This window comes from Abramis brama (assembly GCF_963993115.1).
Source record: "Abramis brama genome assembly, chromosome: 2".
NCBI lineage: Eukaryota > Metazoa > Chordata > Actinopteri > Cypriniformes > Leuciscidae > Abramis > Abramis brama.
The window spans coordinates 54947891-54964036 of record NC_139964.1 but is presented as its reverse complement, the minus strand read 5'-3'; the positions used below and the strand labels follow the sequence as shown (position 1 = coordinate 54964036).

The 16146-nt window shown below is 35.7% G+C and overlaps 2 protein-coding genes across 4 annotated transcripts; one reads left to right on the top strand and one right to left on the bottom strand.

Moving 5' to 3' along the window:
* The first annotated feature begins 2216 nt into the window (after window positions 1-2216).
* ankrd37 (ankyrin repeat domain 37) lies at window positions 2217-4923 on the top strand. 2 transcript variants are annotated; one of them, XM_084091720.1, is made up of 4 exons: window positions 2217-2414; window positions 2617-2769; window positions 2902-2993; window positions 3974-4923. In XM_084091720.1, the coding sequence occupies exons 1-4, from the start codon at window positions 2391-2393 to the stop codon at window positions 4194-4196; spliced, it is 492 nt and encodes a 163-aa protein (XP_083947846.1). In that variant the 5' UTR covers window positions 2217-2390; the 3' UTR covers window positions 4197-4923. The 2 variants fall into 2 exon arrangements, with proteins under 2 accessions (XP_083947846.1, XP_083947845.1); XM_084091719.1 differs by having other exon boundaries at window positions 2278-2414; window positions 2614-2769.
* Window positions 4924-5803: 880 nt separating this feature from the next.
* On the bottom strand, window positions 5804-12657 carry ufsp2 (ufm1-specific peptidase 2). Of its 2 annotated transcripts, none has more exons than XM_084091705.1 (12): window positions 12561-12657; window positions 12280-12358; window positions 11959-12142; window positions 11818-11878; window positions 11309-11463; window positions 10955-11147; window positions 10356-10502; window positions 8367-8531; window positions 7949-8073; window positions 7048-7124; window positions 6346-6470; window positions 5804-6009 (listed from the first exon to the last, which is right to left on the bottom strand). In XM_084091705.1, the coding sequence occupies exons 1-12, from the start codon at window positions 12561-12563 to the stop codon at window positions 5923-5925; spliced, it is 1401 nt and encodes a 466-aa protein (XP_083947831.1). In that variant the 5' UTR covers window positions 12564-12657; the 3' UTR covers window positions 5804-5922. The 2 variants fall into 2 exon arrangements, with proteins under 2 accessions (XP_083947831.1, XP_083947830.1); XM_084091704.1 differs by having other exon boundaries at window positions 11959-12147; window positions 12282-12358.
* Window positions 12658-16146: the final 3489 nt, after the last annotated feature.

Sequence of the window (16146 nt, the reverse complement as noted above, 5' to 3'; positions counted from 1 at the left end):
AGGGGAATTCCTTAGGGAAGTTTCCAAGTGTGTTTTAAAGTGGAGTTAAACGCAGCCAGAGAAGAGAGAGAGCGAGGCCGTCTGCTTTATGTATTTTCGCTTTTTATGTATTTACTCTGGCTAACACTTGCTGATATATGGCAATGCAAGCAATCAATTTAATGTGTTTGTAATGTCTTCCCGTTTTTACACAGCTATTTTGTTACAACTATTAACCCTCTGGTTCTCTTCGGTCATATTTGGCAAAAAAAATGGTACGAATGGTAGAATGGTACGAAACTTGCCCTGCGTCTCAATGTCCATACTATCCATCCTAAACAGTATGTGAGATTGAAATAAGTGTGTCCCAATTGCATAGTATGTTGAAAAAAGTATGCCAGAAGTCCCCGGATGGTCAACTTTCGAAGTGTGAATCCATGCTCACCGTCACTATAACAGCTAATATTACCCACAACCCATTGTGCTTTGGGGGAGGAACTACAAACACGAGTAGAAAGTGTTAAAACACTACAAAACATGGTGGAAATGAGATGAATATCTAATTTATTTTAATATCTAATAAAAATCTAATTTGATATGTTTTGGCACTTACTATGTGAACACACACACACACACACAAAACATGAACATGATTTGAAAAGGTTAAATGGTCCTAAAAAAATAGTCAGCCCGCATGCATTGGAAATGAATTGGAAAGGAATTTCATCAAGTGGAAATGTTTGGTATTGCGCCCAAACAAAATCTTACTGAAAGTTAATTTTTTGAGATATCAACCTTTATGGCTTTGATTTCCTCGCAATTTTATAGTAAAACTTGTTTTGGAAAATATATAGCCTATTTCATATAAAAATTGCAAATAGTATTATTGTTAATTTTTCATAACAATAAACGAAAAATTCTATAACATTTTTAAAAACATTTTCACAGCAATAATCAAGTGGGGTCTTTAAAAAGATACCAAACTTAAAGGGATATAGTTCACCAAAAAAAAAACATTTGTCACCATTTACTCACCCTCAAGTTGTTTTAAACCTGTATGAGTTTCTTTCTTCTGTTGAACACACAATAAGATATTTTGAAGAATGTTGGTAACCAGACAGTTGACGGTAGGGAAACAATACTATGGAAGTCAATGCCTACCGTCAACTGTCATGAATGACTGAACAACATTATTAAATTAATATCAATAAATTCAAAATAGAAAAGAAAATGAAGAGCAACAATTAAATTAAAGTCAAATGATATACTTTCATTAACTAATTTTCATTGTCTAATATTGTTTGGACTAAATATTGTTTTGGACAAAATCACATCTGCTTGGTGATGTCAATGACAAATCAACCATCTCCACATTAACCCTCTGAGCTGTATTATCTGTTTCATAATATTAATTAAGCTTTTAACAAGCATTGCCTTTGTCTGGGATGTTATAATACGTGACAACTGTGCATGTTTAATGATGCTCATTCTTAAAGTAGGGCATTGCGCTAAATTGTGGGCGTGCAGCACATAACATTCCCTCAAAGCTCCTTTCATGTTTACTTGGCACAAGTGGCATGGAAGATGATCCATCATCCTCACACCATGCAAGGCCAGACTTGCAAGTCCACAGTCCCTATCCAGATTGCCACCCTTTGCCATGATTAGCTATAATAAATTTGGCAATATATTTACACGTGTACATGACCAGGTGAAGGATAATGCTGAACAGTGCCACACTGCAACAGCAGGTTTACATTTATTAAGATTTTATATTATGCAAGCTGTAAGGTTTTACCTTTTTTAGTTTTGTTCAACCTCATTTGTGATGCAATGTATAGTAATTCTGCAGCAAAGAAAAGAGTTTTGACATAATTTGGGAAAGCAGCAGATGACAAATAACCATAAACTCGAAAGCATGAAGAAAAAAAAAACATAATTTCTGAGAACAACCCAACAAAATCATTGGTGTAATTTGTCTCTGTCCAAAACTTAAAAATTTAAAATGACCTGTAGTTTAGTTTTATATATATTTTTCTCTCAAATAAGATAAATAAAAAAAATTCGGAACACCACAATGTAAACAGTGGCATTATTAAGTCTACTTGTTAAAAGCAGTGTCTCAGAGTATGCTGTGAATTGATGAACAAAGTGCCTACGTGTGGAGCTGCACACAGCTTGTTCGCGAGCTGTGGGCGGATTGATGCATAGTCACGTGACAATGATTGCCCATTCTTGATTCTGATTGGTCAGCATCAAAGAACCATGTGGTGTAAATAGATTTTATACTTCTGCATGTGTGCTTGTTTGATTGTATAACACTGATGTTCAGCAGCGGAACAGCCACCACGCCTAACAAAACTTTTGTAGCCTACCGCATTGTTCTTTGTTGAATTATCCAGACAACAGCTATGTTTTTACTTGAGACAGAGTCGGTAAGTCAATGTACTTAAAATACTATTATGAGTATAAAAGGAAAGCGCTATGTTTAACCAAGTCGCTAAAAAATGCTATGTCAGAAATTTAAGAGACCATAACGAAAGCTATTCTATTTGTCAAAATCATTTCATAACGCGCTTTAAGAAAATCATAAGTATTTTGGTTGAAACGTGGTTTCATTGAATCTCCATTCAGCAGGACTGCCCGAGTAATCTTTTTGAAAGCGGGTTTGCTGTGAATGGTTTGAATGGTCCGGGACACGGACAGTCTCCTGCGCATCTCGCGGCATGCGGAGGTCAGGCTTTCTGCTTGCTTTGGTTGCTGCAAACCGGTGCTGATGCAAACCAGCAGGTACGTTGTCTCTAAAACACACACATATATATATATATATATATATATAATAAATAAAAAAACACCTTAACCCAGCGGTAGTTACTTGGGTTTCTGTTGTTGATCATGCCATTCTTCTCTGTGTTTTTTAAGGACGCAACTGGAGAGACACCCATTCATAAAGCAGCCAGAGCGGGCAGTTTGGAGTGCATCAGTGTGCTGATGGCGAGTGATGCACATTTCGAGTAAGTGCATGTCGGAGTTTGGATATTGGATATTTCCTCCTCCTAGCGTTTGACAGAGAGAAACCTTACCACAGTAGCCTATTTGCATATTACAAATTAGTGTTATAATGTCGTTCTTGCAATGCGATACATTTAATGTCTTTATAGGTGGAAATCATAGTTTACGGACGCTTTATGGTATTAGGGTTGTCTCACTTTTAAATATTTCATTCTGGTAGGTATATCAAAATTTGCAATAAAAAAACAAAACATTTCAATGAAAAGACATTGAAAAATGTTGTAGCCTACAGTATTTATTTTATTTAGAACGTATTTCGTTCATACGTTTTTTTATGATTTTGAAATAAGTCTTTTATGATTACTAAGCATTTATTTGATTAAAAAGAGATCTTAATATTGTGATATAATATTACAATTTAAATGTGTTATTTAAATATATTTTAAAATTCCCGTGATGGCAGAGCTAAATTACTCCAGTCTGTCAGTGTTGAAAACAGTTGTGCTAGTTAATATTTTTGTGGAAACATTTCAGATTCTTTGATGAATAGAACGTTCAAAAGAGCAGCATTTATTTAAAACAGATTTTTTTTAAACAGTGTAAGTCACTTTTGATCAATTCAATGCATCCTTGCTAGATACAAATAAAAAATTATTAAAAAAAAATTCTGGTAGACTTCTAAGCTAACTCTCTCAATCCCTCACTGAAAAATGACTAACTTTTCTTTTCCTGTTGCTACCATTGTTTAAAATAAATAACCAAGCCACATGCCCAGTTAATAGTTTATGTGCTTGAGATTGCCCCAGTGCATATCTTAAAGTCTGGAACACCATATATTATAGACATACACATTAAAAAAAAGCTTAAACGTAACAGGAATGCTCCATTATTTACCTGTTAATGCAAAGATCATCCTCAACAACAGTATTCTTATGAATATGAACACTTTTCCAATTATAATGTTTTTCCCCCTTCTGTTCAGCATTTGTAACAAAGCTGGACAGACCGCTGAAGAAATTGCATGGTCTTGTGGGTTCGAGGAATGCGGGAGGTTTTTAAACATGCATCGCATAACACGGGACCTGAAGAACACTTCATCATCACCTCTCGCTGAACGCCATGTGCTGAGCAGCACTCTCGCGGGACAGAAGAGAGGCCGAGCAGGCTCCAGTGCTCAAGACGGGAAGAAAGCACGGGACTGGTGATCAATGCTCTCATAAAGAGAGAGAATTTCAAGTAACGTATAGGCTGTTTATCCATTACCGGAGTGAATGGTAAACAGATGATGTTTCAGTATGCCCTCAGAGTCTGAACTACCTGTGGACATTTGGTATTGAGCTTATGTAGCCTCAACAGTGAAGATAAATTGACCCTGTTCTGGGGTCAGTGATTTGGGGTCTTAAGTTCAAGCGGAATCACTGACACTGTAGATCTGCTCAGAGAGGAGTGTGCTTCACACACATTTACCTGCCAAAACAGAGCAGATGGCAATCAAGGCAAAAGCAGAGCATTTTCTTTAAAGGTGGAGATTGCAACTTCTGGGGTTCTCACTGGAAAAGGTGCAACATTTAACTTGGATCACACACGTCTTATGAAACAGAAGGCAACTGACTTGCTGCCAAGCTTGGCTAATCGAGACATTCTTCATAAGGCTAGATTAGTTGTTAAAGTATGTGACATTTTTGGTCTATATAAACAACTAAGGTAAAACATGACTTAAAAATGTGATGGCAAATATTAAGGGAATATGTGACATGCTTTGACAAAAACAGTTTTTGAAATGTTTTAGGAGTTTATTCCATGATCTGAAAGAGATTTTAGCGGCCGTTCAAGACGGTTCAAAGATGTCTTGTGAATTTGATGTATGAGGAACTCGGGTAGTTTGAAGGATATTGCAGTATGTCAACAGTTTTTTTTTTTTTTTTTTTTTTTACACAATCGCAAGGACCCAATTCTCAAAACTCTCCATACAGTGAGCACAACAGCAGTCTATGTGGGTTAAACTGTTGATAATTTTCCATTGGCACAAAATTCAATGACTACTACTTTCAAATTACTTTTCTTCTCACACTTAGACACAAGCACAGCCAAAACCCTGTACCTACAGGCCAATTTGCATGTTTAAATACTTTTTTCAAAACCTAACATAATACAAAACTGAATAAGGTATAACATTTTACTATAGTTATACCATATTGAAATATATTACAAATGTAAAAAAAAAAAAAGAAATATTACAAAACAATTAGGTCTAGCTGAACATCTACAAAGGTGTTAGACTTTTAGTTTAATTACCATTTATACAAAAGGGGGAAAGAATTTTGTACTGAAATGAAAACATGGACCATTAAACGTATACTGCAGTGAATTCTAAACAGTAGAGATATTCTTGTTCTGTAAAGGAATGTTTTAAAAGAAAACTATAATGCTACCTGTTAGTGTTTTTTTGGTTATTGTTTTATGTGTGACAAAGTGTTTGTTGGGTGAAACCTTTGCTAGTGTTATGGAAGACTGAGTTGATTTGAGGCATATACAGTATGAAGTGTTTTGGTATTAGTGCATTTTGGATGTAAAAGTAACTGCTGTGCCAAACTGGAAGTTGGTAAAGAGAACTGTGTTAAGAGTTTTGACAAAAATACCTACTGTAAGTACTGAGAAATGTGTCCTAGTGATTGTATATAAAAAAAAAAGATCACCCATTTACAGCCTGATTGTAAAATCACGAGACTGTATCAATGTAATTTTTAGCGTGACTGAAAACGGATGTTAAAATAGGCATGAATGTTTAGAACATTGTAAGGAGGACAATGGGTAATAAATGATAAATCACTTTTTACTGTGACATCGCTTTGTACTCATTAAAAACAATGAGACTTCCTGTGAATCCATGGAATCGCAGGAGTACGAGTGAATAAGTGTCATGCATGTGACTCAGATGGTCTTTGGTCTTTGGGGAAGGCAGAGGTTGTAATAGGCATTTTGATCCCAGAACTCTGGCCCCTTCCATCCACACCAGCCCTGAAGGAAACACACACATTAACAAATGACCTACTTTAAAAAAAAACACTGAGCTATCGATTCACAAATGATATAACTCATAATACACTAACATGGGAGCCAACGTAAATAGGATATTAGGGAAGCTCTAGGTGCAGCTAAATCTGTCAGTTTCATCAGACACCATTTAAACAGTTGCTAATACCTGAACAAGTAAGTGATGTTTTAAACCACGTTACACTTAAAATCCCATCTGTGTCTGGATGTAATGGAAGAAATAATGATTTTTTTTTTCTTTTAAGTAGTTTGTTTTTATTAGGACAGGCCAGACAGATGTAGTGATGTTGTCAAATGTACCTTGTCAGTGATGGTTTGCAAGTCCTCTCCACCAGTATAGTGAGGGTCCAGGATAAGAAAGCGTATTTGTCCAGAGTTCTCACTCCACGCTACGCCTAGAATAGTGTGTGCAAGTACCCCCCCACCTGGTGAGAAAGAATTACCAAGCTTTAACATCTAAAAAAGCAAAACAGTAAATTGCATAAAAAAAGAAACAATGTTTTTTTTTTCTTCACATTTTTGAAAAATAATACACTAACATGGGAGCCAACGTAAATAGGATAGTAGGGAAGCTCTAGGTGCAGCTAAATCTGTCAGTTTTATCAGACACCATTTAAACAGTTGCTAATACCCGAACAAGTGAGTGATGTTTTAAACCACGTTACACTTATCTTCTGCTCACATGTATTTGCTCAAAAAATACAATAAAAGCAGCATTATTGTTTTTACAATTTAAAATAGCTGTTTTCTATTTTAATATATTTTAAAATTTATTTATTTTTCCTGTAAAGGCAAAGCTGAATTTTCAGCAGCCATTACTCACATGATCCTTCAGAAATCATTCTAATGTGGATTTGGTGCTCAAGAAACATTTCTTATTATCACTTTTGACAAGTATTCCAGATCAGAAGTTGATTATGATGATATAATTTCTTTGGGGAAAAACCTTGCTCCCATTCAATCACAAGCTGAAGGAAGGTGCTGGAGATCATTTTAACGCACCAATCATGACAGGAGTTCCTTCAGTCTGGAAGTGGTTGGCCAGCTCTCTGCCCTTGGTTGCCAGCTCAGATCCCTGACTTTAACAGAAAGACAAATCAACACATTTTTTACAAATCAAGCCATTCAGAAACTTTCATTGTTAATTTAGCATCAGCTTTAGTTAAGCTTAAGGCTGGAATACATCACACGACTTTAGCCTAGATTTTTGCCCCGATTTACAGTCTAGAACAGTTGAAGCTAGTTACAGAAAGTCAGAGCCAAACTTTGAGCAGTCAGGGTTGACCGATTTCACAGGAAATCAAGTATTATATGATGGGCAAAGACTCAAATTTATTAACTTCATACTATGATTCCATCCAGCTGCAGGATATCAAACGTGTTTATTATTATCAGCTGATTTTAGAACACATATTTTTGTCTTTTTTATGATATGTTTCTGCATTAGTTTTTGTTGTGTTTTAAAAGACTTGAAAAATCTGGTAATGTGATCCTCAGAAGTTCAGGTTTCACAGACAGAGCTTAGATTAAGCCAGTATTAGGCTTTAGTTCAGTTAGGACATTTAAGAAGCTTTTATAAACATGCCTTAGAAAAAAACATTACTGGTGTGCATCTTGAATCAAAACAATGGCAGTGATATATTTTAAGATATGTCAGTGCAAGTTGCTTTCAGTTAAAACAGCTCAACATGCATTTTAGTCTGAGACTAGGCTTAAGCTTTGTCTGTGAAACTGGGGGCTAGCGTTTTAAAATTTGGTCAGATTGACCAACTTCCAGGTTTTAACCAAAATACATAGCTCACTTGTATCTAATTTTTCAGAATCCACCCCAACATAACCTGCCCATTATAAAGGAAAAATGCATTATCACCCTAAATAATAAACATACAAAACCTTTGTCTACCTGACAAACAAGATCTTTGAGGTGACACCCAGCAGTTGGTTAAGGACAACCTGAACTTCAATGGAGCCGATCCACTGACGTGAACCCACAAAACGTGGCTCTTTATCCCCAACATCCACAAGAGCCTGACAAACCAAAAAATGTATAGATTATAAGGGTGGCTCCTCTTTAATCCATATAACAAGACAGCATAACTTTAACACCATCCCATATAACAGGGGTTCTCAACTCTTGCCCTCGAGGTCCACTTTCCTGCAGAGTTTTGTCAACCCAAATCAAACACACCTGAATAAGCTAATCAAGGTCTTCAGGATAACTAGAAAGTTACAGGCAGTTGATTTTAATCGAGGTTGGAGATAAACTGCAGGAAATTTGACCTGGAGGGCCAGAGTCGCCATACAGAGACATTTTTGTTTACCTGCTGGATCTGTGTGTGTGTGGGAACAGCTGTCTCCACATATCCTTGCTGCTGGAACCAGGAGCAGATAGTCTGAAGGGAACGATATGCACATCCCCAGCCATCATCATCCACACGATCCTGCATGTAGTGATGATAAATGTACACACCCTGTACCAGATACAGCTAGAGAGATAGAGAAGAAAAAGACAGAGTTTGATTTGTTAAACTTACTAGTATTGGTATCAAGAGATTTGGCACTTTAAAAAGTGCCCATGAACATATTCAACCCCCTTTCATAAAGGATAGTTCAAGCACAAATGAAAATCTTGCCATTATTTACCTACTCAGTTACCCAAGTCACTACTCACAAGAGTAGTAAGTCCGAATTCACAGTTCTCATGAAAGACTAGGCAAATAGTACCCGGAGGACCTAGTAATTCCGGCAAGATTTTGAAGTGCAGGGCTCCAGACTCCGACCAATTGTTTTTTTGCGACCAATGCCAATTGGCATTTTGCGACCATTTTTCCTGCCGGTGCGACCAAATATTTATTTATAAAATGAAAGCGGAACAAAAATGCGCTACTCCTTTATGCTTCATGGACCGTTTATTAGTTCGGACCAATAACAGACAGCGCAGAGCCCCGAACTTGCCAGTCGCGGGCCGAGCTTGATCACGTGACACTGTTACTAGGAGATCCAGTGAAGAAATCCATTGAATTCGCATAAAACGCTTACAAGTACTAAACATCTTTTTCCAGCACTTCAAAACGATAATATATAGGCTATATAAATGTTATTTTATGATCAACACAGTTTTTGTTAACCCTTTAAAGATTGTCCTAAAACTAAACATTTTAAGATGTAGGAAAAACTCTTATTTAAACACTTATTTAAAAAAAATAATAATAATTAAATTACCATTGTAAACAGTAGGATGCTTATTGGCTATTTTCACTCCCTAATATAATTTTTTTCACTCATTTTGCTTTTTAATTAATATTAAGACATTATGAATGATAATAATTAAAGTTAATTTCATCTACACCCTAAATTAAGCTTAGTGCTTTATTGTCAGCCCCAGATTGCTTCCAGATATTTGTTTGTAGAACTTAGTGGCTCCGGTGCTGCTGCCCTCAAATGTTAGTCTGGAGCCCTGTGAACTTAAAATAAAATTGCACATTGTAATATCTGTACGTTAAGTCTATTTATTATTAAAGAATTTGTCAGTATTACAGTTATTTTGGGGGAAATTTGAATAATTGCATTGCAAGCTGATTTAAGGTGTGCCCCTAAATTTTCTGCTTGCGCTCCTAAAATTTTCAGTCAGGGGCTACAGCGCTCCTAGTAAAAAAAGTTAGTCTGGAGCCCTGAAGTGTATACACTGGACACTTTAATATCCCATGAGGCCATGGGAGAGGATTTGTGAATGGCAGTGAAGTAACACAACTGATGCTGGTAGGTCATGTGACAGTGATATGGCGATTAATGTACATTCATACTACACACATTCATTCTATATAGAACATATGGTTTTTAGCGATTGCAAATTACTTTGTCAAAATAAGTACCTACTCATAGAGACTTTGGTGTTTGTCATCAATCACATCAACCTGAGATATCTAAAGTTCCCATTTTTAAAGTGACCGAACCAAAAGTGCCTTTTTAGAATAAGTGCATAGAGAAGGATCAGTGACAGCTTAAATTCTGTTTCTCACACAAAATGCTCATATGACTTCAGAAGGCTTGGAAATAATTTTTTTATTTTTTAAATCTAAGTTTAGTTTATTTTTTAAATCTAAGATGCATACTGGTGAACTGTTGTCCTATTTGGAGCTTGAACAGACTCTTTATGGAAAAGAGCAGTATGAAAAGTTTTCAAAATTATTTTTTCGTGTTCCACAGGTAAAAAAAAAAAAAAAAACTTGGATAAGTTTGGAATGACATGAGGGTGAGAAAATGAATTTAATTAATTGTGGGTGAGCTATTCATTTAAAGCAAAGTCTCACCTTAGCATCCTCAATGTTGGGTGGGTTCAGGTGTATGTGGGGATTGCGGAGATAACCGTCTTTATAGGCTGCATCAGGGAAATGAAAGGCATTGGCACGTCTCAGGTATGGCCTGTCACTTGGCAGCTCAAACTTCCTATGCAGATCCTGCATACAAAAGAAGCTAACTTGATATAGAGAACACTATGTGGATTTCTAATAAATAACAATGGTTAGGATAGAGATATTGTGCTGCCTCTACTAAAAATGTTGTGCATGTACACTACCGTTCCAAAGTTTGGGGTCAGTATGATTTCTTAAAATGTTTTTGAAAAAAAGTCTCTTATGCTCACCAAAGCATCATGAGATTTATTTGATCAAATATATAGTAAAAACGGTAACATTGTAATAATATTTCACAATTTAAAATAACTATTTTAATATATTTTAAAATGTAATTTATTACTGATTGCAAAGCTGAATCAACAGCCATTAGTCTTAATAGACATTCAGTCTTCAGTGTTATATGATCCTTCAGAAACCATTCTTGCATTGTTGATGAATAACTATTCATTTTCTTCCAACATTTTTGAATGGTAGTGAATCTGTGCTTGTCTTGCCTCTCTGATCGCCTGTAACTGGCTGTCCGGCACTCCTGCTGGGTAGATTACAGTGGTGAGTCCAGCTGGTTCAGGCAGCTGAAAGTGAAATGGCTGTGGCACCAGAAACGAGGAGCTCTTCCTGTACCGCTGCACCACCTCTTCCATGTCTGCTAACTGCTTCCTTAATGTCTCCACCAGCCCTGTACACACACTGGACAATCACACACACACACACACACACACACATTCTGCTGAACTTCACATCCAGATATTAGCATTAAAATCACTGCAATAAAAACACAACTTCCTTACAAACCTTACAGTTTTAAGACAACTTGAGACAAAAATAAATAAATAAATAAATGCACTCACGATGCCAGGCTCTCATCAGTGGTCACAGACAGAACACAGTCTAAATGCAATGGCATCTTCACACAGTGCTGCTGTGTGTCCACTCGGATGAGACTAGGAGCTTCATTCCCAGCAGGGTCTGTGACCTCAAACAACAGCTTCAGATTCACTACAGTCTAGAAAAAGAGAGTTTCTGTTAGAGTTACTGTTAACAGTCACCACCCTTCAAACAGTGCAGGGGTTTTCAAACTGCCAAGGGGTCTGTGAAAAGTTCAGAGAAAACTGTAAAAAAAATTCAATATGCAAATTAATAAAACCAAATCGTTATATTTATTATATTTAATATCACAGATTTTATTCTGTTTATTTTATTCTATAGACTAGTCTGTAATCATAAGATTAATGACAGTTACATTCTATGTTTCATATATATATAGTTAGTCATGGTTATAGTTATATGGTTATAGGAAAGGGTTAACATCATATTTAGGGATCCAGGGCAAACCCCTGATCTAGCGAGAGGCTCTCACATGTCCAGATCTTTTCTTATCTTTCTTTTTTAATGTCTTCTTGCTTCCACCATCATCTGATCTGTAAAAAAAGTAACAAGAAAGTGTCTTAGCTTTGAGAAAACTACAAAGTGTATGCAGATACCAATATAGATCACTTACTCAATATACTGCAGAATGTCTCCACATGCTGATGCTTCTGTCAAGCTTTCCACGCTTGACCGGAAACCAGTGTTGGGCCATATTAATATTGGACTGTTACAGACTGTGAAAACGATATTTTTTGATGATACTTTGGATCGGAGGCCCTGAAAACTTTTTGATATGGTGCTTTGACTTTGTGAACCTGCAAAAAAAAAAAAAGAGAGAAAACACAGAGACATCTTTTTCATATCCAGCATATTTTAAATGTAATGCCTAAAAGACAGTTAAAAGTTCTATCCAATACAAACCCAGCTCATCCTTTTCTAATTTGAGACTCACCATTTGGATTGTCAAGCTGGCAAGCAAACTCCAAGATTCCTTTCAAACGAAAAATAATAGCGCACTCCTCTGAATAAACCTTAGGGGAATCAAAATACACACCATTAACTACTTAGGATAGAAATAATTGAGTTCATAGGTCTTGCAGTTCATTATGTATGTACTTCTTTCTGAAGCATATGTTGACAAAAGGCTAGTTCATATTATATTACCATAGTGTGCAAAATCGTTTCACGGAATACATATTTGTTAAAAAAAAAGAAAAGAGAGAAGCATATTACCATTTTAATTCCCTCGATCAAGGATCAAATTCAGCTGCTGTCACCAGCAGGCTGACATGTTTGATGACGTATCATACAACATGTCCACATCTTCGTCGTGTACTTGATGTCGTATCACAGGGAAAAGCCTCTTACTGCCCCCTGCTGACCTGAAAGTGACTGCTCAATGTGTAAACTACTTTGCTGTTTTTTAAGTGATCGTAATTGTGAATTGTATGTAAAAAAGTAATGTTGTTTTCCAGACTTTAAGAACAAGTAATATTGCTTGAGATTTTTTATTTTATTTTCAGCCTTTAACAGTAAAGAGAGACAGAATTTTGGGGGGACAGAGAGGGAAAAACATACCAATAAACAAACAGCATTAATGACAGAATATTGTTAAACTTTTTCACCAGTAGATATTCATTTTATAATTAATAATAATAAGAATTTAATACAATTTAAAATAAAAAATATGGAAATATAAGTATATATTAAGTACATAAATACACATAAATTTTGTATTTCCTCATTCTTCATAGTTGTCTTCAAATTCCACCTTCATCTGTTATGTTGTGTCTCCTCCTATCAGTAAGAAAACAGTACAAAATAAAGTTAACTTGTAAATAATGATATAAATCATGTGACATTTTTTTATTGACTCGTTTCAACTAGTCTTAACTAATGAATAAGTATTTAATAGGTACGAGTATCTAATGAATAAGTACCTAAAATAAATAAGAACTAGCCTCTAATTAATAAATACTAGTAGCCTATGTAATACAAAAATACTATATCTACTTAATAGGTATATGAGTATCTAATAAATAAGTACTAGTATCTATCTAATAATACATTCTAAAAACATAAGTAGCTCCTACTACGTAGTAGTAAAATGTACTACTAGTAGATACTAGTACGTTTTAAGGATCAAATGTTAAAACGCCACGGCTTTTCATATACCTACAGGATCCTGAACTGGTGGATGTTGTCCTGGTGACTGTAAAGCATCGCTCTCTGTCGGTTTCCCTGAAACCCCCCTGAGATCAGCAGCTTTGTTGTTTCCTTTCAACTGCAGTGAGATGCTTTTAGTAAGGCTGATATATTCCTTATGGAGCATCTTCACTTCCTGTCTCAGTAGATTCCTCTCAGTCTGTACAGTGAGCAGACAACACTCAAGCTCATCCAGCTCCTGCTCAGCTCTCTCGGCTCTACTTTCAGCATCTTTTATGACCTGACTGTTGCGCTCCAGTCTCTCTCTTAGAGTCTGGTTTTCCTGTTGTAGCTGAGTTACAATCTTGATTTCTGAATCCTGTTTCATTCTTTGAGTTTCGACTGGTTCTGTCAAGTCCTTTACCCCCTCTTGGAGTACAACGACCGTTTTTCTTAGTTGCTGCTTCTCCTGACAGTGGTGTTCACAGCATTTGGTGACTCTCACTAGATCTTTGGACTGAGGTTTGTTCTGTGCTAAGACCTCTGTAATTCTTTGCCTCATTTGCTGGTTTTTAATGAGAAGGTGCGTGTTCGTCAAATCCAGGTCTTTGTTTATGTTCTTAAACTCTTTAAACCTATTCACAAATCTCTGTAGCTCTGTTTTGCATTCCTTGGAATACTTCTCTGTCTTTTTAAGCTTCTTCTTAACCTCTAGGTTTTCCTTCTCTAATTGTGTGCACTTTTTTAAATAGACCTCAAATGGACATTGACGAGTTGGCTTAGCTTCAAGACTGTAATCATTACAGCCTGATTCAGGTTTCATGGCTTTATTTTCTTTCATACGCAGTACTAAGTTGTCTTCCTCAAGAGGCACCATTGCATTGCTTAGTTTCCACACAGTGTCTTTAAGGTCTGTTGATTTGGAATGGTCTCCACATTCACCTGCTTGCATGGCAGGGTCAGAATTTAACCCACGTGGGACACTACTGTCTGAAAATCTGCACTCATCCATGATGTCTGCTGTTGTTTTCTTTATCTGGACTACTTAAAGCTTTTCGCTTTCTCCTTCAACCTGTTCACTGATGCCAGTTAGTAGTTGCTATACAACACTAAGCAACTTATTTTCTTTTGTGTGTGATTCCTGAAAAGGATAATCTAGTTATCTCAAATGCAGGCTATTTAATGTAGCAACCCAATGCAATGAATTACTATTTTAGAAATGTATAAAAAGTTTAGTGGCGTCAACACACTTTGCTTTCATACAAAGTTGTTGCACTTCAAAAGAATGCACTGCACAAGTGCACAGAACATAGGCCACTTTCATGCTAATTTCAATGGTAAACTTCTTTTACATTAAAACGAGTTCAAATATATATTTTAATTACAATAGGCCTAACGTGTTTTAGTATTCTAATATCATTTTAATTACCAAAAAAAAAAAAAAAAAAAAAAAAAAAAAAAAACGGGAAATGTTACTTTAAAATTAACAGGGTAAGAGTAAATATTGATTTATTTATAACAGGCCCTATTTTGTATCATTTAGCATACACATTATAGCATTAGTCTAGGCTACATGGTACCATTTTAGGACATTCTCTAGGCCTACGTCTGTTTGTGGATAAAAAAAGTAGGCTACATACCGCGAAGAGGAGGACTGATAAATTGATTATACTTGTTCTTGCTTCGACTCACATTTACAGTAGTTTGATGAGTGTATCTGGTAACCAAGGCGATGCTCTAACGTTACGTCGCCTCGTTTTTTCCACCCAGATCTCCTGTATTTCGTATTTCAAACAAAGTAATTCTTCTCAATCGATCACGTGCCGAATAATAGTAGCCTAATCGATCAACGATAACACATTAACCGCGTGATTGCTGAATACTGTTTTTCCCCGTAACTACATAAAGGGTAATGTTTTTGACGATTGATCGATTTTAACATTCTTCTTCTTCTTCTTCTTTTGTATTGGCGGTTAGCAATCGATTTGAACATGCAAGCTTGTTTCCAATAAAACATAATTAAAATGTAACTGCGACTTTTTATCTCACAAATCTTATTTTTTTTGCGAGTTTACATCAAAATTTCGAGATGTAAACTCGCAATTGTGAGGGGGAATAGGTCAGATAAAAAAAATTATTGTGAGATAAAAAAATCGCAATTATTGGCTATGTTGTTTTGTTTTGTTTTTTTATAATTTTTTTCTTCACCGGAATGGTACGAAACTTGGTAAAGGTTTTGGCACTTGCTGTGAACACACAAAAAATAATAATAATGGACATGATTCGAAAAGGTTAAATGGTCCTGTATAAAATAGTCACATTCATTTCCGCAATCCGCATTGGAAATGAATGGGAGACGAATTCCATCTAGTGAAAACTTTTGGTACTGCGGCCAAACAAAATCTTACTGAAAGCTAATTTTTTGAGATATGGCTCAGATTTTGAACACTACTTGTTTAGATTTATGGCTTTGGTTTTCTTACAGTTTTAGAGTAAAACATGTTTTTTGAAAATATATATTTTGTATTAAAAATGAAAATAGTATTTTTGCACATTTTTCATTACAACAAACGTAAAATTCTGTAACTTTTTTTAAGTTCACATTTTAAAAAGTTTTACACTTCAGCAATAATCTGCCAAGTGTCGTCTTTGAAAAGAGATCAAACTTAAGTCT